This window comes from Tachypleus tridentatus, chromosome 12 (genome assembly GCF_004210375.1).
Source record: "Tachypleus tridentatus isolate NWPU-2018 chromosome 12, ASM421037v1, whole genome shotgun sequence".
In the NCBI taxonomy this organism is placed as follows: domain Eukaryota; kingdom Metazoa; phylum Arthropoda; class Merostomata; order Xiphosura; family Limulidae; genus Tachypleus; species Tachypleus tridentatus.
This window is the reverse complement of record NC_134836.1, coordinates 108,953,309-108,974,580: the sequence shown is the minus strand read 5'-3', so window position 1 is coordinate 108,974,580 and position 21,272 is coordinate 108,953,309. Positions and strand designations below refer to the sequence as shown.

The 21,272-nt window shown below is 36.9% G+C and overlaps 1 protein-coding gene across 3 annotated transcripts in view; it reads left to right on the top strand.

The window, feature by feature from the left end:
• The window catches only part of LOC143234321 (uncharacterized), a 34,668-nt gene that overhangs the window by 9,528 nt on the left and 3,868 nt on the right, over positions 1-21,272 (top strand). For all 3 annotated transcript variants that reach the window (XM_076471607.1, XM_076471606.1, XM_076471608.1), the window contains 4 exons: positions 10,347-12,708; positions 13,368-14,439; positions 18,328-18,609; positions 19,819-20,251. In XM_076471607.1, coding sequence (XP_076327722.1) covers positions 10,751-12,708; positions 13,368-14,439; positions 18,328-18,609; positions 19,819-20,250 — 3,744 coding nt within the window. In that variant the 5' untranslated portion in view covers positions 10,347-10,750 and the 3' untranslated portion in view covers position 20,251. The remainder of the gene's footprint in view (positions 1-10,346; positions 12,709-13,367; positions 14,440-18,327; positions 18,610-19,818; positions 20,252-21,272) is intronic.

The following is a 21,272-nucleotide window of genomic DNA, read 5'->3' as shown; positions in this document are numbered from 1 at the left end:
GTTTTTCATCAGAGCCTCAACCAGTTCCACATAATTTTCGGCCTTGTGATTGCCCAAGAATCCCCGAACCACTGCGACAAAGCTGTTCCAAGCTTTTTTCCTTCCCACTTGGCAGCTTGGAGAATTCTGTGCACCCTAGGATCTTCTTTATTTGTGATCCAACGAAGTCACCGGCTTTGGACCTTTGCCTCAGACAGCTTAGAGAAGTCTCGAAGGTACTTGAAGACTACAGACTCGTTATCAAGAGCTATGATACATTCTTTCATAAAAACCCAATTTTATGTGCAACACCTTCTGGAGGTTCACTAGTGGCTCACACTTGACGTTATGCCTCCCCACAGAGAACTCGGTCCGTTGTGGCCAGTGCTTCCTGTTGTAGTGCGCTGCTCTGTCTCTGCTGTCCGAAAAGCAAAGATAACAAGGAAACTTGGCAAAGTCTCCTTGGAGACCCATCAGGAATGCCACCATTTTGAAGTCTCCGATAACCTCCCAGCCATACTCACCATACTTCAAGGCTTATAGCAAGGTCTTGACGCTTTTGTACTCCTCTTTGAGTTGCACCGAATGAGCCAGGGGAAGAGACGGATACTTATTCCCGTTATAGAGCAGCACAGCTTTGAAGCTTTTACAACATTGTAGAAAGTTTTTGAAAATTCTCTATCAGCTACTCAATACTGAATATACCTGGAATGTTCTGGAAAATGGGTAAATTTGAAAATTTTATTATCCAGGTCACAAAAGCAAAGTTTGAAGAGAAAAATAGGTCTTTTTCCATTTACATTAGGTATGAGCAATTGGGAAATAACACTTTCTGCCCAGGAACAAGAAAAAGTAAAAATTTTGTTACATAGTGTTATCAATGCTAGTTAGTAGGTGGAATAGTATGAGTTATTAATGCTAGTAAGAAGATGGATTAATATGAATTATTAATGCAAGTAAGAAAATGGATTAATACGAATTATTAATACTAGTAAGTAGGTGGATTAGTATGAGTTATTAATGCTATTAGGTGGAATAGTATGAGTTATTAATGCTATTAGGTGGAATAGTATGAGTTATTAATGCTAGTAAGAAGATGGATTAATATGAATTATTAATGCTAGTAAGAAAATGGATTAATATGAATTATTAATACTAGTAAGTAGGTGGATTAGTATGAGTTATTAATGCTATTAGGTGGATTAGTATGAGTTATTAATGCTATTAGGTGGATTAGTATGAGTTATTAATACTAGTAAGTAGGTGGATTAGTATGAGTTATTAATGCTAGTAAGTAGGTGGATTAGTATGAGCTATTAATACTGGTAAGTAGGTGGATCAGTATGAGTTATTAATACTAGTAAGTAGGTGGAATAGTATGAGTTATTAATGCTTTTAAGTAGGTGGATTAGTATGAGTTATTAATGCTTTTATGTAGGTGGATTGGTATGAGTTATTAACGATAGTAAGTAGGAGGATTTAGTATATCTTATTATTTGTAATCCAAATACGAGGGCATCAGCCAAGCAAACAGAAAACAAAATCATGATTTTTAAGATATAAATGTAACATCAAAAACACTGTCGACACTGTGTTGTTTTATGGGAAACACAATATTGAGGTACATGCCACAGGGACGACTCTTAACAGTTTGTTTTCAAATAAGGACAATTTCCTTCATATATGAAGCTTCTGTTGAATTCTGAAGCACAACTGGCGGAACACTTAAAAATTCCCAAAAGCAGTGCTACGTGAGATCGTGTACAATTTTAAGTTATATTTGGCTGGCGACATTATTCAACATATTACCAAACGATCAGAGGGTAAAGGATATTACGCGATGATATCAGACGAAATTACAGACAATATCTCCAATAATTAGGTTCTCTCAACGAGTTTTTATATAGTAAAAAAGTCCCAGCATGGCCAGGTGGGTTAAGGCGTTCGACTCGTAATCCGAGTCAATCCCACTAGTAGTAATGACTAGCTGCCTTCCCTCTAGTCTTACTCTGCTAAATTAAGGACGGCTAGCTCAGTTAGCCCTTGAGTAGTTTTGCGCGAAATTAAAAACGATAAAAAACAATATAGTAAAAGTGCCATATGAAGATACATTTTTAAAAAAAGAAAGTTATCTTGAGCGAGAAGCTGGTGACACAATTGTGTAGTACATTCTGGAGTATTTGAAGTAGAACAACGTTATTAGCCAGTGTATGAGATGTCAGGCTTAGGTGTTGCAGTATTCAGAAAAATATATGCTGTTGAATAGAGGAAGAAATTACAATCCTCTGGTGTTTTGAATATATTTATGCAGTCACGTTCTGAATATAATTCTTGCTCAAATTATTTCTCAAGTTGGCGTCAATATTTTGAGCATAAATTTGAGTTTAATGGACTCAAACATTAAAAGACAAAGTTGCTAGGTTTCTCTAATACTGTGTGGGTTTTGTTTGCTTTTTAAATATCGCGCAAAGCTACATGAGGGTTATCTGCACTAACCGTTCCTAATTTAGCAGTGTAAGACTAGAGGGAAGGCAGCTAATCATCACCACCCACCACCAACTCTTGGGCTACTTACTCTTTTACCAACGAATAGTGGGATTATCGTGACATTATAACGCCCCCACGGCTGGAAGGATAAGCAAGTTTGGTGTGAGAGGGGATTCGAACCCGCGACCCTCGGATTTCGAGTCGAGTGTCTTAACCACCTGGCCATGCCGAGCCTACTGTGTGGGTAGAAAGACTCATCTTTTTTATACAGTTTAATTTATATTGTTTGTACAAGTACTTTATTCTTTGCCTCAATTGCATCTTCAATCCAGATCTTGACGCTGGTACTACTGAAAATTATTACTTTTCAAATGTGATGTTGGACAGCGGTAGTTATAAAGTCAAGGATTCGATTCCCCTCAGTGGGTACAGCAGATAGCCAGAAATGGTTTCCCTTCGAGAAAAAACACACACAAACTCTAAATATGAAATATTCAAAGCTTCATTTCTAGAATTTTTTCCGAACGTTATATTTAACTTCACGAAGTGTGTTTGGTATCTTGTTTCTTGTGTAAGTGCAGAACTACACAATGAGTAATTTGCACTCTCTTCACCACGAAAAATCATACCTCGGATATTGGCGTTTTGCGTCCGTATGCTTACCGCCGACCCGTTGAGGGGATACGTGTGGTTGAATTTTCTAGATGCAAATTGATAACATCTTCACAGAAATCGTACAGGGGGCAGTTCTCTTACAGGACAACACTATTGAACAACTTTCATTTAACACTGTTTGTTTTGTAAACTCGATAAAACAATGTCGTAATTCATTTTTTGTTTCAGAATTTCGCGCAAATTTACGCAAAAGTAACCTGCGCGTAGCAGTCCCTAATTGTGAACAGATAGGCTGGGGATAGGGCAGCTAGTTAACAGCTTCCACTGCTAATTTTACGATACTTTTGTAAGGTCGAATAGTGAGAATTGGCCGTTACCCTTTAGTGTACCCAAACTGGAGTGTTGTTTTTTTTTTTACTTGCGCCATTCGGTTGGGAACCATGAATCCTCAAATTAATGGTGCAGGCACTCCAACACGAAGCCACTTCTAGTCTCGTTTTATTTTAAATATTATGATTTGAAATTAAAAATTATTAGGATAAATGCAAACCTCCCGTTGGCTAACTGGTAAGACCTAATGCTTATAACACTACAATTCGAGATTCGATCTCTGCGGTAGACACAGTACAAGTAACCCACTATTTAACTTTAAATACTAATAACTGAAAAGGGATATCTTAACTTTGTTTAACGCAAGCTAAAGTTTATTAAGGTAATTTATATTGATATTAATAAAATAATGACATATAAATCCGGAATGTATCTTTATTGGCTTAGTATATCGCCATTACAGCTTCGTCAAGAGATGTCAATAATACTAATAATGCTGGATTAGCGAGCTTTAAACTATTGATACTTCTTGACGAAGCTATGTTGTTTATTTGTTTGTTTTTTGTTTAATTTTTGCGCAAAGCTACACGAAGGCTATCTGCGCTAACCTTCCCTAATTTAGCAGAGTAAAACTAGAGAGAAGGCAGTTTGTCATCACCACCCACTGCCAACTCTTGGGCTACTCTTTTACCAACGAATAGTGGGATTGATCGTAATATTATAATGTCCCCACGGATGAAAGAATGAAGATGCCTGGTGTGAGGGGATTCAAACCCACGACTTTTATATTACGAGTCAAACGTTCTAACCACCTGGCCATGCCGGGCCACGCTATATTAAGTTGATCAAGATGCATCGTGAAGATATAGGTCGTTATTATATTTACATTAACAAAAAATCTCATTTTTTTACACAAACAAATATAGGAGGATATTTTAAACTGCTGAATTAGACAATATAAGATTCCCACGTGTTGGTTGAGCTATAAACCGGATTTCGCTGCCTGTAGTGTACAGAGAACAGATAGCCGTTGTGTATCCTAGTGCTCAACAACAAATACAACCAGATAATAAATTTTAGGTCTGTTCACTTCAGGAAATGAAACCTCGGATTACAGCAGTGTAAGCTCGTAAGCCTACTGCTGATCCGCTGGTAGGGGCCGGTTGTTGTATCGTCATGTTTGAAATTTATGTTCTTTCTTGTTCCTTCTTGGGACAAGTATTCTCCAGCTTTTCTTGTTTATCTTTACGTATCAGCAGGATTTGTCCATTTATATGGTTGCTTTTATTTTCTATATCAAATCGTTTATGAGCGACCCCTTTATAATAAATTAGCTGGGTTTCTGCATCTGTGAAATGTGTTAATCAGATTGGTATTGTCACCAGGTTCTTCTGAGTAAAACCATCGATGGTAAGTAGAAGTGTTTAGAAATGGAAGTTAAGGATCTTTTTGGATGTATTGGTGTTGGTACATTTATTTTTAGGATCGTTCAGTGGACTAACCACGCTTTTGGCATCTTCGAAAATAGTGACTTCCATCTACAAATTATAGTATAGAAATAAAGACTCCAGGTGATCCAGCGGAAATTTCGAGGACTTAAGACGCTAAAAATTGGGTTTCGATACTCGCGGTAGGCCAGTGTCCAGTTTTGTGGTTAATGAAAAACAAAGAAAGGTATTCATTATCTCATAGTACTTAAGGGACAAGTAGCAAGTTTCTGGGATATATTCTTGATCCCATAGCCACGCCATCTACCTGATCCTACAGGTCAATTTCAAATCACAAGTGATATTCTTTAGTGGAAATATTCAAGAGTTTTTTTAAAATACATTATTTATGAAGTATTTTCATATTTTCATCACTGAAAAGCTCTATACTTAAACTTACAGTTTCATCTAATGGAATGCTAGAAACACTCTAACATCAAAACTAGAACGACAAATCTTATTGTCTCAAGTGACATAGTGGCATAAGTCCGTAAACAGCGTCAAGACCTTGCTAAAAGCCTTGAAGTATGATGTGTATGGCTGGGAGGTTATCGGAGACTTCAAAATGGTGACATTTCTGATGGGTCTCCAAGGAGACTTTGCCAAGTTTCCCTGTTATCTTTGCCTTTCGGACAGCAGAAACACCGCAGCGCAATACAACAGGAAGCAATGGCCACAACGGACCGAGTTCTCTGTGGGGAGGCATAATGTCAAGTGTGAGCCACTAGTGGACCTCCAGAAGGTGTTGTTCTCACCATTGCACATAAATTTGGGTCTTATGAAACAATTTGTCCCAGCTCTTGATAAAAGTCTGAAGTCTTCAAGTATCTTCGAGACTTCTTCCCTAAGCTGTCTGAGGCAAAGGTCAAAGCCGGTGTCTTCGTTGGATCACAAATAAAGAAGATCCTTGGGTGCACAGAATTCCCCAAGCTGCTAAGTGGGAAGGATAAAAAGCTTGGGACAGCTTTGTCGCAGTAGTTCGGGGCTTCTTGGGCAATCACAAGGCCGAAAATTATGTGGAACTGGCTGAGGTTCTGATGAAGAACTACGGCAAAATGGGCTGCAGGATGTCCCTGAAAGTCTATATTATTGACGCTCATCTTGATAAATTCAAGAACATGGGAACATACTCAGAGGAGCAAGGCGAGCGCTTCCACCAAGATACACTGGACTTTGAACGCCGCTACCAAGGAACGTATAACATGATGGTTGACTATATTTAGGGGCTGATATGTGAAAGTGGTTTACATTACACTCGCAAATCTCGAAAAACTACTCACTTCTAAACATTTTTGTATAACTGAAGTATAAATACATGTAAATCTTGATTCATATGTTGTTTTATTCAGACCTCATGTAAATGAAAATGTGCAAATTTGTCCGATTTTACACAGAAAATAGGTTAATTTCTAAGTTTCATTATCCAGGACACAAAAGCAAAGTTTGAAGAAACTAATGGCCATTTTCTGTACTTTTACAACGTAAGCAATTAAGAAATAACACATAGTGTCCAGGAACAAAATTTGTGTTACGTAGTGTTATCAAATTATTATACTGACAATGGATTTTCTGTTTTAATCTTATTAACCACTTTTGTGATTTTCCTTCTGTTTATAGTTAGACCAACCTATATGACATTTTATAAATTTAGTTTTGTTATTTTAAAGCTATTTAACATTACTAGTTTACCCCCGAAGAAGAAAGTTCCACCTTTAGAAAGCACTCGGGTAATAGGGTTTTATCATTTTGTATTAATACCTATTGATTTGTTTGTTTGTTTTCAATTTCGCGCAAAGCTACACGAGGGCTATCTGCGCTAGCTGTCCATAATTTAGCAGTGTAAGACTAGAGGGCAGGCAACTTGTCATCATTACCCTTTAAATCCTTTTAAATCAGTTAATTCTACTGATGAAGCAAGTCATATAATTACCTTAAACATTTCAGTCCTAAAGAAAATGTAATATATTATGTTACGCAGTGATGCAAACAAATTATTTCTTAATATACGAAAATAAATTATAAATGATAACAAGAAACCAAATATATTATATTAGTAATGAGAGATGTAATGGTTTTCAAATGAGACCCGAAACTCGAGATATTTCGAATAGTTTACCATATAATTGAAGAATCAAAACTTTCGCTGTAATTCTGTTATTAGTATTGGTTGTTCGCTTTGCTACAAAATGAAGATTTCCCTTTGTGGAAAATCGATATGAAAACCCAATAGACAACCCGATGTTTTAGCTTGAGACAGTATATTGTAAACACGTTCTGAAAAGAGCTGTTTACAAATATAGAGTTAATAATGTAACATTTCCAATATACATATATATATATATATAGCTAATATTCATCGATATATCAATATTTATGTAGTCATATCTTTATTCATACTTAATTTTTTCTCTAAAAAAAACTGATGTCCTTGTGTTTAGTACTTTTATTTAATATAATTGCCGTAGTCCGATTCCAAGACGGATTTTGACCGATCCTTCTTCTGGTACAAAATGTTACCCTGTTTACCCGTACGACAAGTGTTAAAATAACTGTACACAGAATGTATTCCATTTGTCCGCCTTTATTGTGACAAATCTTTCATTTTTACTTACAATTTTTGAGAGCTTTATAGGTTTATTTCTACAATTTGAAACATAAAGGGATGTTTGTTTGTTTTTGAATTTCATGCAAAGCCACACGCTAGCCGTTTCTAATTTAGCAGAGTAATACTAGAGGGCAGCTAGTCATTACCACCCACCGCCAACTCTTGGGCGACTCTTTTACCAACGAATAGTGAGACTGACCATCACATTATACACCCCCACGGCTGAAAGGGAAAAGCATGTTTGGTGCGATGGGGATTCGAATACTCGACCTTCAGATTACGAGTCGAACGTCTTAACCCACCTGGCCGTGCCAGGCCCGAAACGTTGTTCTCTGCTTTATTAGTAAAAGTGTCAGCCATTCTAAGATACATTTTTGAACGTTCTTTGTACCATCTCAAACGTGTTAATATTCATTGTATTTATTGAAGGAACTGTAACTTAAGGTGATTCATATTTATCTATATAGTACTAGCGCAGATAGCCCTCGTATAGCTTTGCGCGAATTTAAAAGACAAACTAAATATATAACACTTAAAATAATAATTTTCTCATTTTGCTAAATTATGATATAGTTGTTGTTTTTAGCGCAAAGGTACACAGTGGTTATCTTCTCTCTCTATGTTATCCCTTTAGTCTACGGATTTACAATGCTAAAATGAGGGGTTAGATTCTCCTCAGTGGACTCTGCACATAGCCCGATGTGGCTTTGCTATAAAAAAACATACACACACCCTAGTTATCCCTTTATTCTCCCCATCCACCCACCCCCGGTAGGTGAACAGCAAGTTTACAGAATTACAATGCTAAAGTACGGGGTTAGATTCTATGCAGTGTGGAGAGCGCAGATTCTCATGGTGTAGTTTTACGTAAAAACAAACAAACTATACCAAACAACATACAACGTAACATAAATTATGATATGAGCAACCTTAAGACCAAAAATGAGAATCCATTTCAGTTAACATTTTTCATTATTTAATATTATATAATCAGGGGAGGTTTGGTAGTGAAGGACCAGCCTGGATAATATTACTACTAGCGGCCCAATAATTTTTCACATGCTACATACTGGCTAAATAAGAATGCATAATGGATCAACCCACCCTGTAACTGTTAGGTGTTCTCGTAGATCCGCAGCTCATGAACATAATAAAAGAACGTGATAAAGGGATAACATTTCTCAGACTACGACGTCATCAGCAGAGTAAATATATCATATTCTAAGCCTAATATCTGTTTTCGTGAGTACATTCCAAATAAAATAAATATTTGCATCACTATTCATTTGAGACTACTTATATTAATACTAAATATAATACACTAATATTACCGATAGAAAAAAACACAACTCAGCTTCCTTTAAATTAATCAGCGAGGAAAACAAATCAAAACCAAAAACAAAACTGAGTATCATATAAAATTACTAACATTGAAACAAGTTTTCAAATCACTTATCTTATTAATTTACTGTATATCTAATTGTATTCTAACGTATTCTAAATACAGCTGGTATGGGTATTAAAACTACAATTAAAATAAGGTACAGAACAACATTGCGACCTTCTTAGGTCATCTTCAGATTAACTAAGTATATGTCGGGTATATATCTAATTGTATTTCAGTATTAAAAATTTGACTTTTGTAATGCTCTGAACTCCCTATTCTGGCAACATAAATATCAAAAAAATAGAAACTTTCGTTTTATATTATGTTAATAGTAAACTTTTTTACAAACGTGTACGTTTTATACGCTCAGAATGCCTGTAAAATTTGCTTTAATAAATGTTTTAATATCATATTCGTGTGTCCTAATAACCACGTGGCATGAGCCAAAAATGTTTCTCCATTTTAACGACATAAACACCTTTTCTTGAGCCAAAGTGGTCACAAGTGCCTGATGCCAGCTACTGAGGGAGAGTGACAGAGTGTATGGTCAGTCTGAAAGAGAGCTGCGCTAATGAACACTGATGATCATAAACGGCCACAGTGTTTGGTTATGAAATATACTTAATTTCAGGTTTTAGTTGAATAACTTATATATATATATGTAGTTTATGAAGTGTCGTGACTCAGCAGGAGGCTGCTCTGCTGCACTCCGGCAGCACTACAGCCCTGTTAAGGAACCATATTTCTCATACATTTATATACTCGAGTTAGCACAGAAAGTAGAATATTCCAGTCTGTGAATAGCTAAAATTACCAATTAAAAACGTATAAAGTATGAGGTTTGAAGTGTGTTTTTATGCAAATTACAAAATAAATATTGAAATAATATACACATCATAAAATATATCACTCTCCTCCTTACACATAACAATAGACAATATATATAATATCAATATCGCGCCATAAGTGTTTTAAATAATAATTGGCTCTTAAATTATATCTGTAATCAGTCTATTCATGCAATCGCTAAGGAAGACAATTAAGAAAAACTTACAACTTATAAAACTTCACAGACCAGTATGTAATTTTACACAAATGTGCTTTTAAATTGTTGCATACTCCAGATAATAATTATAAAGTTGTTTATTAAAAATTATAAAGCAAATCGCTTCGAAAGTTAACGGTAGAGGAACTACACTATTCAGGTCATTTAAATTTGGTTGAAATGCATGTCTTGTTTTCGATGGATTTTTTATTTTGTACCTGGAAAATGAATAGTGGAATTTTCATAATTCGATTGATTGCAAAACTAAAACATATTTGACTGATGCTTTTTTAGCGTAACACGTGTTATAATAATAAAACTTTTTTCTTATTATAATTAATTGTCGGATGCATTATATTCATGAGATACTTTTTGCCTGCAAAATATTTAGTTTCTGATTTTCTCTTACAGATCTGACCACATCTGAAAGCGACATCTGGTGGTAACGGAGATGCCTTATTAATCGTCAGTCCTTAGTTACTGCTACATTGCTGGTGATTCAGTGCTCTTGATTAACAATTGTAACTAAATTATCTTCAGACTGAAACATGACGTCAAGTTGGAGTCAGCTACTTCATTGCTAGTGATTTAGTGCCCTTTTTCAATCATTATAATTAAAGTATCTTCTGACTGAAACATGATGTCAACTTGGAGTCAGCTACTTCATTGCTAGTGATTTAGTGCCCTTTTTCAATCATTATAATTAAAGTATCTTCCGATTGAAACATGACGTCAGCATGGAGTCAGCTACTTCATTGCTAGTGATTTAGTGCCCTTTTTCAATCATTATAATTAAAGTATCTTCCGATTGAAACATGACGTCAGCATGGAGTCAGCTGGAACAATTACTTACTTGTGCAATATGTTTAGATCGGTACAGGAACCCTAAACTTCTTCCTTGTCAACATACCTTCTGTCTTGAGCCGTGTTTGGAAGGATTAATAGATTATATTCGCAGACAAGTAAAATGCCCAGAATGCCGGGCAGAGCATAGAATTCCTTATCAAGGTGTCGAAGCTTTTCCCACTAACGTGACGTTGACACGATTTTTAGACCTCCATCGAGATGTCACTGGAGAAGAACCAGAGCCCTTACCGTCTATGATGGAAAGATGCGCCGTATGTAACGACAAAGCTCACGTCAAAAAATGTGGACACTGTGACAAGAAAGTGTGTGACGAGTGCAAAGAAGCACACCTTGACATTCTTCGGCGGGAAATCCTACGTGTTAATAATCAAGTTAAAAGAAGTCTTCAGAAAGTTAGCGATACTCTCACGCAAACTCATAGCAACAGAACAAGATTGCAGGAGAACGCCGATCGTGTTAAGGAGGATATCGAAGAGATGGTACGTCGTTACAATGAAGATCTGAAACACACTGAAAAAAGGCTTAAGGAAGAAATTGATATTTACGTCCAAAAAGAGCTTCGACAAATGAGTGGTTTGAAGGACAATCTTGAAATGGAACTTACCAATTTAACTGGAAATTGTGAGCTATTGGAGAAACACATGAATGAAAATATTGACTGGACTGACAGTGAACTTTTACAATATAAAGAAGTTGTTTTCAAAATGTTAGACTTTGTTAGAAACTTCGATACGGGCATTTCAGACTTTACTCGTCGAATAACTTTTCAACCAAGGACTAATCCAGATGTACTGCATAGAGTATTGGAAGAATTTGGGGACTTAAAGATAAATGCACCTACGCCTCCAACTATTGGGGGTAATTTATCTCCCTCACCCTCTAGTTCATTGCTTCGAAGCCAAAGTGATCACTGGCTGAGCACTCACTTTCAGCGTCGGCAGGACAACCGCTCAACTTCTGACTTTAGTCAACGTGGAATAATAAGTGACTCGGAAAGGGATGGAAGGTACGGTGAAGTCGGTTTACAAAGTCGTTCTCGGCGGGAATGTAGGGATAACAGCCCGTATAGTCGCTTTGGAGACAGATCTTCACGAGAATACGAAACGCCAGATAGAGAGCGGCGACTTTTGAAACCGGAGAGTGAAACCCGAGACGCGAAGAGCTGGAGAGATTGTGATGGGACTGTCGGGACTTATCGATCGAGGTTTATGAGAGGAAGTTACGAGAATTTAAGACAGGAAAGAGAATCGAGTCAAGGAAGAAGTGTTAGATTTCACGACAATGAAGTTCAGTGCAATGAATCCGTTTTTGATACAAATGGATTAAGAGGTCCTTTAAGTGGAGTTCCGAGACTTAAGGATTCTGCCTATATAATGGAGAGACTGCATCAAAACGAGATTCGACAGAAGAAGCAGATGCAGGATGAAGAGCACCAACGTTTAGAAAATCCTGTTCCTTCCTCAAAAATTAATTGTGTTCCTTCTAGACCAGTCGCACGACAAATAAGCGAGGACGATGTTGAAAAACAGAAAAAACAAAGCCAGCTTTCGGCTACAATGGCTGAAACTAGAGATAAAATGGCCACAACAAGTACGCCTTCTGCAGCAACTACTCCCTCTGAATTTTCATCTCGACTTCTATCGACAAGAGTTGAAGAGCCTCCTGTTAGTGCATCGAATGAATCATCCGAAACACAGCAACACGACATTCTAGTTACGGAATTAACAACGTCCAGTTCTGGAGGAAGCACTGTGTCTTCTTCAACCTCCACTTCTACATTTGATGAACAAGGAAGCAGATCTTACAAACCAGTTACTTCTGGTGACGTCGAAGGGACAACATCTACAGAAGCACCTACTGGTTCAAGATTTTCTCGTGAACAAAATCCTCGAGGTTTAACCTTTAGGCAAGTAGATTCAAATGATTTGAATATAAGATATGATCAGACATCTAAAGTTCTTTCTAGAATCCCTGAAGGAGTGGATACCGAAGCGAATACACGAGTTAGAGCCAGCTGTGTTACCAAAGAACAAGAGAAATCAGAAGGCAGTTCGCCGACGTCTGACTCTCTTCGTCGTCCATACAGGCGTACCAGGAGTGATTTTAGTTATAATAGGTACTCAAATTATCCTGTCTCACGTGAAGAAAGCAGGATTTCTACACTAGATGCGCATTCTGATCACAGCAAACCTCGCAGTGCCCTAAGGACAGACAGCACTCCGGGCCCCAGCCGAAAGTTACGTCTAGACGACTTTGTGGGACAGATTCGGCCGAACTACTATCGATATCGTACATCCAGGAAAAGCAACGACACTACCAATAGCTCCCTGATGCAGAATTCCTTTAACAGTCAAGAAGACAACAGTCAAAATCCTTCTATGCGAAGTTCGTCATCTCAGTATAATAACGCTTCACCTGGCACCCGTGATACAAGTATTGGTCGTCAGTTGTAGTTAGAAAACATGTTAACCCTTAATCCATGGCAGTAATATATGTATATATTATCACTGAGGGTTAGAAACGTAAGTATAGTTGATCAAAGTTTTTCTCTTTTCCTTTTTTCAGGTCTGATTGGACGCTACAGAAGAAGACTTTACCAGTAGAAGCAGAGCGGAGATCTGGTAATTACAAAATGGAGAATTTAAACAAATCACAAAGACCGTATGGACGAACACTATCTTTGGACAAGAAGGATGGGGACCATCCTAAGTATTCATTTGTCAGACGTCAAATGGGGCAGTGTTCAGATTCTGAGAGCGACAGCGAAAGTGAAGTTAACAGCACAGAAACAGATAGTGACGACTCCAGCGTTAGTAATCTTACATCAGGTACAAGCTCATCAGTTCGAGACCTCTTACTGCGTAGCGCACAAGCTCGCCGGAAAAGTGCAAGAGCAGATTCCCCTGAAAAGGCAGAGGACGCTAGGAAGACCCTAAACCCTAAATTACCCCAAACACAGAAAGATAGATATGGAAAAAAACATATTCCCACAAGTTCGAAAGGGAAGGTGTTAATAAAAGACGACGTAAGTGACGACCAGAGCGACTCGTCTCGAGATCGTTACTTAACACGGAGTCGAAGTTCGGTTATTTTAAATCAACAGCAGAAAGATGTGGCTGATTCTCTGGCCAACTCTTCTGGTAGCAGTCGATTTCAAACAAAATCCGCCATTTCCAGCAAACCAGATAAAGCAGTATCACGCAGTAAGAGCTCACGTGATCTTGTAAAAAATGACGAAAATTCTGAGTCGCGTACCCCAACGTATCGTAGATTTATCGAAGAAAAACGCCAGACTTTGGGTGAAAACGCATTAGAAACCAACACAGACAGGGGATTAACGTCTAGATCTGAATATGTTAGAAATAAGTATGGAAAAGCGCAAGCTGAAAAACGTGATGACACCAAGGTTTCAGTAGATCAGTCATATAGTAGAAGAAGTAATGTTGAAAATAATATTAACGAAGTTCCTTCTACCTCTTGTACCCTTTATACTGATAAAGCCTCACAGATCCGCCAACCGATAATTAAAATAGGAAGTCGAGGGAGTGAGCCGTATTGTTTTAATTGGCCTAGGGATGTGGCAGTAAGTCCACAAAACCTTATTGCTGTGGCAGATAGCAGTAATCATAGGATTCAGGTAAGTGTTTGTCTTTAATTTATATCTAACTTAAACTAATTTACTAGAGGGCTTCAGCTATTGCTTGTAAGCAACCTTTTGGTTGTGAAATATTTTACGTGGCCACATAATTTTGGTTTCAGTTTATTATCAGAAATGTGTTAGTTGTTTTTTTTTTTAATTTCGCACAAAGCTACTCCAGAGCTATCTGCGCCAGCCATCCCTAATTTAGCAGTGTAAGACTAGAGAGAAGGCAGCTAGTCATCACCACCCACCGCCAACTCTTGGGCTACTCTTTTACCAACGAATAGTGGGATTGACCGTAACTTTATAACGCCCTTACGGCTGAAAGGGCGAGCATGTTTGGTGCGACCGGGATTCGACCCTCGGATTACGAGTCGAACGCCTTAACACGCTTGGCCATGCCGGGCCCAGAAATGTGTTAGACTGGACAGTGTGTTTCATTTACTGAACCCTTATGTAAAGATATCTGTTGGACTTCTAACTGACAGACATGGGGGAGGGGAGCTTTCGTGATCCAGATCCTCCCACATCAGTCAAAAGGGGGGAGCAGCAAAAGGTGTTAAAAGCATTGATTAAATGTAACCAGTTTTTTAAACATTATTCGTGAACAGGTGGTTTATATTCCCAGTTTTTCCTTGCACTTCCAATAATTTCGGTTACAATTTCACATTGTTTTAGCTTATTTTTATACAACTGTGAAGCTACCTAACTAAAGTCAGGGATTCAGTATGGATGTAATGAATCAAACACGGGCAGTTTATTTTATACAGTTTTTCTTATTAACGAATAGATACCTCAAGATTGGAAGCAAAAGTGTCTTTTCTTTTACAAAACCATTACGCCATGCATACTCAGGTTATGTATTTTTTTACATGAATTTCCTTTAATATATTTAAGCGGAAGGGGTCCGTCTTATAATCAGAATTTTCCATTTGATAAATTTGGCCTATGTATGTATCACAATACGAAAATGATTTTTTTCTCGAAAAATGCAATTGACATTTATAAAGTTTGTTAACTTTATTTTTTTATGTATTTTACGAAGGAATATAAATTATGTTGGCCGTTTTTAGCATTGTAATCTTCATGTAAGTAATTCAGACAGTGTAACAGTTACCTAAGCGATGCATACTTTTGGAACTTCGTATTGGACGAACAATGCTCAAATCACGCGTCAGATTTTGAATTTCAGATTTCTGATAGACGTTACAAGCACTTTTCTCTCTCTCTTGCAAAAGTCAAAGAGTGAAACAGTATTTGTATGTGTATTTATTTCGATGTGATGTATCGTAAATTTAATCTCTCTTTAGAAAAGTGTATTGTGTGTGTGTATGTGTTTTCTTATAGCAAAGCCACATCGGGCTGTCTGCTGAGCCCACCGAGGGAATCGAACCCCTCATTTTAGCGTTGTAAATCCGTATTTTTTTTCTCTTTATTCATTCCACCTCAAAGAGGAAATATAAACAAAAATACATGAAATAAAACACTAGTTAAATAATTAGCATGTGGAGAGAAAACATTGCAAGATACCTCCTTGTTAAAAAATTACAACAAAAGGTATAAAATGTATTAGAAAATATAAAAGGAGTAATAGTTAACGGTAAATATCTAAATCAAATTACACAAAAAACATTGATAAAACAAAGAAAACAATGGAACACTTATGATAAAAAGAAAACTTGTAGAAAAGAATACACTTCATCTTAACAAAGCACATAACAGGTATCTTTGTTACTACCATTATAGTGATACAGTCAATGAAACACTAGTTAAGTAATTAGCATATGGAAAAAAAAAAAAAAAAAAACGAAAAAACATTGCAAGATACCTTGCTAAAAAATTACAACAGGTGTAAAATGTGTTAAAAATATAAAAGAACTTTTGTTTGTTTTTGAATTTCGCACAAAGCTACTCGAGGGCTATCTGTGCTAGCCGTCCCTAATTTAGCAGTGTAAGACTAGAGGGAAGGGAGCTAAGCATCACCACCCACCGCCAACTCTTGGGCTACTCTTTTACCAACGAATAGTGAGATTGACCGTCACATTATACACCCCCACGGCTGGGAGGGCGAGCATGTTTAGAGCGACGCGGGGGCGAACCCGCAACCCTCGGATTACGAGTCGCTCGGCCATGCCAGGCCTTATAAAAGAAGTGATAATTAGCTGTAATTTTTAAATCAAAATACACCAAAAACCTTAATAGAACAATGAAAAGAATGAAACACTGTGATAAAAAAATAAAACTCAATTGTAGGAAAGAACACATTTTATCTTAACAAAGCACATAACAGGTATCCGTGTACTCCCTTTGTAACCAACCTACCGTTATAGTAATACAATGAATAAAAGACACTTAATGAGTCGTGTAACACACATCTATGATAATGTAAGTGTATATGTTTGCGTAAACGCACTTTATAGAACGAAATTAAATGAAGCTTGCGATTGCGTGCTAACTGAACAGACCTCGCAGATTGGATAACAAGCCGTGCAAAACTAGTTAATAAGCGAAAAATATTTAAACACCGACCAGGTAAGAGAGGATGAGATCCCACTAACTGGCATCTCCTCCAGATCCAGTTGGAGATAGGGCATCCATAATAAAATTCCAGTAAAGCATACACATAGAATCACAAGGGCTGGACAGAAGGACACATGAAAAACAGATGGCCAATTTCAAGCGAAAAGCAAGTTTACGAACGTGTATATCTACCAAACTGATACCCCCACTAGCAAAATTCTTGGTCAAGATCCAATAAGCAACCTTGTGAATACCACCCCGCCACACGAAATCTAATACACTTTGACGAAACCGAGCTTCAAATTGCAAATCCGTAGACTTACCGCTGTACTAGCGGGTGGCAAGAAAGGTATATTATAATATGTTAAAAGTAGTAACAAACTCTTGTTATCGAATTAGGACTTCAACACATTTTGATTTATACCGACATCTTCACGTGAATTATGAAATTAAGTGATTTGCCTTCACGTTATCATTACTAATGCTTTGTTTACGAAATTGTTCATAATTAGCAAAAGTTATTTCATCTATAACCTACTGTTTTAGTTTGCACATGTGAGAATGTGTGTGTGTGGAAAGAGGGGTCATAGAACACGTCTCTCTCTTTTTCATGTGCATACCTTTCAACTGTAGGCCTTTTTTTATATACCAACTATTTTGTTGCAACATTAATATAAATTATTTTCAAAAAGCATGATTATACTTTTATAGGCCTACGAAACACTGTAAATCACATTTCAGAGTGTTTAGATTTAAACATTTTTTGTGTTTTCGGGGAAGCACGACCCCTCATTGGTTACCTTAAAATGATTAGGCTATTGTGCAATCCTCATCCATTGATCTCTTTCAAAATTCTGTATCGTCTCTCCTTGTTTGTTATAAAACTGTTTCTCTTTTAGTCAAACTGATTACAGAATGTTTCGATGATAAACATAGAACTGGCTCGGCATGGCCAGGTGGTGGCGCTCGAATCGTAACCTGAGGGTCACGGGTTCGAATTCCAGTCACACTAAAGATGCTCGCCATTTCAGCCGTTGGGGCGTTATAATGTTACAGTCAATCCCACTATTCGTTGGTAAAAGAGTAGCCCAAGAGTTGGCGGTGGGTGGTGATGACAAGCTGCGTTCCCTCTAGTCTTACACTGCTAAATTAGGGACGGCTAGCACAGATAGCCCGCGTGTAGATTTGAGCGAAATTCAAAATAAACAAAGATAGAGCTAAGATTTAACATACTGTCAAAACGCACCTCTGGTTTATTCGTATTTCAAGAGCATAAAGCGCCTTACTTTATCATTAAACCAATTAGTTTTATCATTATAAATATAGTTTTCTTTCCATAATTACTGGGTGTGTTTTTTTTAATAGGTGTTCAATAGCACAGGAAAGTTTCTTCATCAGTTTGGAACTTACGGAGATTCTGAAGGGGAGCTCAACAGTCCTGCTGGAATAGCCATTAATCGAATTGGACAGTTCCTCGTAAGTGATCGCTATAACCACAGGATCCAAATCTTTGATCCTCACGGAAGATTCCTGCGGTCCTTTGGAACAGAAGGGAATTTAAATAGCATGTTCAACTATCCCTGGGGAATCACAACAGACAGTTTAGGTTTCATCTATGTTTGTGACAAGGAAAACCATCGCATTCAGGTAGCTATAAATAATACACTACCTTTAGTGCATTATTAACTGTCTTTGATAAGAAAAAACTGCGAGGTTTAGGTAGTCGTAAGCAATACATTGCCATTATATCACAAAGAATCCGCGAAATTTAGGTGGTTGTAAATAACACGCTGTCATTATGTGATAAATAAACTGTGAAATTTAGGTGGTCTCAAATTACACACTGTCATTATGTGATAAATAAACTGTGAAATTTAGGCGGTTGTAAATAACACGCTGTCATTATGTGATAAATAAACTGTGAAATTTAGGTGGTCTTACATAACTCACTGTCATTATGTGATGAAGAATTGGCAATTGTCGTTGAATTCCAGTATTTCTGTTATGACTGTTTTTTACTGTTTATACACCACATAACTGACCACTGCTGTTTGAATCCTAACGTTTCTGTTTTACGACGGATGTTTTATGACACACGAGCCACAGGATTGACTACAACTTGTTAGATTCCAATGTTTCTGCTTTACGACTGTTTATTTTTATTTTTTACATGCCACAGGATTGGTTACAACTTGTGAATTCTAATGTTTCTGCTTTACGATTGATTTTTATTTTTTACATGCCACAGGATTGGTTACTAGTTGAATTCCAATGTTTCTGCTTTACGATTGATTTTTTTATTTTTTTTTCATGCCACAGGATTGGTTACAACATGCTGAATTCTAATGTTTCTGCTTTACGATTGATTTTTTTATTTTTTACATGTCACAGGATTGGCTACTACTTGCTGAATTCTAATGTTTCTGCTTTAGGATTGTTTTTTAATTTTTTTCATGCTGCAGGATTGGTTATAACTTGTTGAATCCCAATGTTTCTGCTTTACGACTGTTTATTTTTAGTTTTTACAAGCCACAAGATTGACTACTACTTGTTGAATTCCAATGTTTCTGCTTTAGGATTGTTTTTTATTTCTTACATGCCACAGGATTGGTTACTACTTGCTTAATTCTAATGTTTCTGCTTTACAGCTGTTTTTTTTTCTCATTGCTTATACGCCACAGGATTTGCTACTACTATTATTGTTGTATCTCAGTGTTTTTGCCGTCATAATGGTTGCTTGCTTGGATATAATTAACATTGTTGAACCGTATTTTTACTCGATGGTTTATATTGTAAGATATTTAGTGACATGGTTGGTATATCAGGTACTGTATTTGTTTGTTTTGTTTTTTTTAGGTTTTTCAAGCAGATGGTACTTTTGTTACAAAGTTTGGAACGCTTGGTAACAATGCTAGCGAAATGGAGTGCCCTCACTACGTCACTGTTAAAGGCTCAGAACAGGTGATTGTTAGTGACTGCAATAACCACCGCATACAGATATTCGATACCAGAGGGAGATTTATTATGAACTTCGGTAACGAGGGTTCAGATTTGGGTAAGTTGCAATTCCCTCGTGGTGTCGCTTTGAACGAACAGGGCCACATTTTTGTAGCAGACAGTGGTAATAACAGAATCCAAACATTCCTGCCTGATGGCAGCTTCCTATCAGCCTTTGGGTCATGGGGAACTGGTGAAGGGGAGTTCAAGGGGATCGAAGGAATAGCAGTTATGGCTAATGACAACCTTTTGGTGTGTGATAGAGAAAATCACCGACTCCAGATTTTTTGATGTGAGTATTTTTAGGACGTTTACACATTATAAATCATCAAATTAATGTTTACAGTTTGATCATTTCTCATCTTACAATTCATATATAAGTTTTATTTTTTTACTTAAATATTAACGAATAAAATTTGCGATTACTTACAATTTAATTTTCTTTCTAGTAGTAGTGACATCAGAAAAAAACAAAGTGGTTTTAAAAAGAAAATAACTATCCATTTATCAAAAGGCTTGTGTTTTTCTCCCAGGAATTGCAGGATTGAATTAAAGTAATATTGATAATTATCAATAACATTATTTCATTTTCCCTCGCGCCCTCCAGCGGCATGTCTTCGGAAATACAATGCTAGAAACTGGGTGGTGTATTTAACAAGTAATAATAGCACATTTACAGAGAAATCGTTATTCAATAATGAGTCTAGCAAGGTTAGGGTATCGAAAAAGTGTCCTGTTGTAAAATGCCATCATCATTTATGTCATGTAGCTCCCTCTATTGGAAAACGTTAAAAACATTTTCGGAACGCGCTTAAAGGTGTGCAGTAAATTAACCATTCCTGATATCAGTGAGAGTTTCAGTAAACAAGTCCTTAAAGCTATAACAAAAAATCAGGAAATGGTTTAACACAAGTCTTAGCTTCCTCAACGAACAAAATCGATGTATGTATTTCAAAAGTATGAGTAAACACATGCTTTTGGTGGCATGGTGCCATTAAAATGTTGTTTATGGTGTACAAGTGTGATGTGTGTTCAGCTAAGTAAACTGGCAAAAACGGGACGATTTTCCTGTAATACTAAATAATATTTACGTCTCAAAAAGTTTCAATCTTACACCAGACTGTTTTAAGTCATACTTTTGCCAATGTGTGTACTTATAACAAAAAAAATTTTTTTTTTATTCGATCTTTTATCTTGAGTGGTTAAGGCACTCAACTCGTAATCTGAGGGTCGCGGGATCGAATCTCTATCACACCAAACATGCTAGCCGTCCTTAATTTAACAGTGTAAGACTAGAGGGAAAGCAGCTAGTC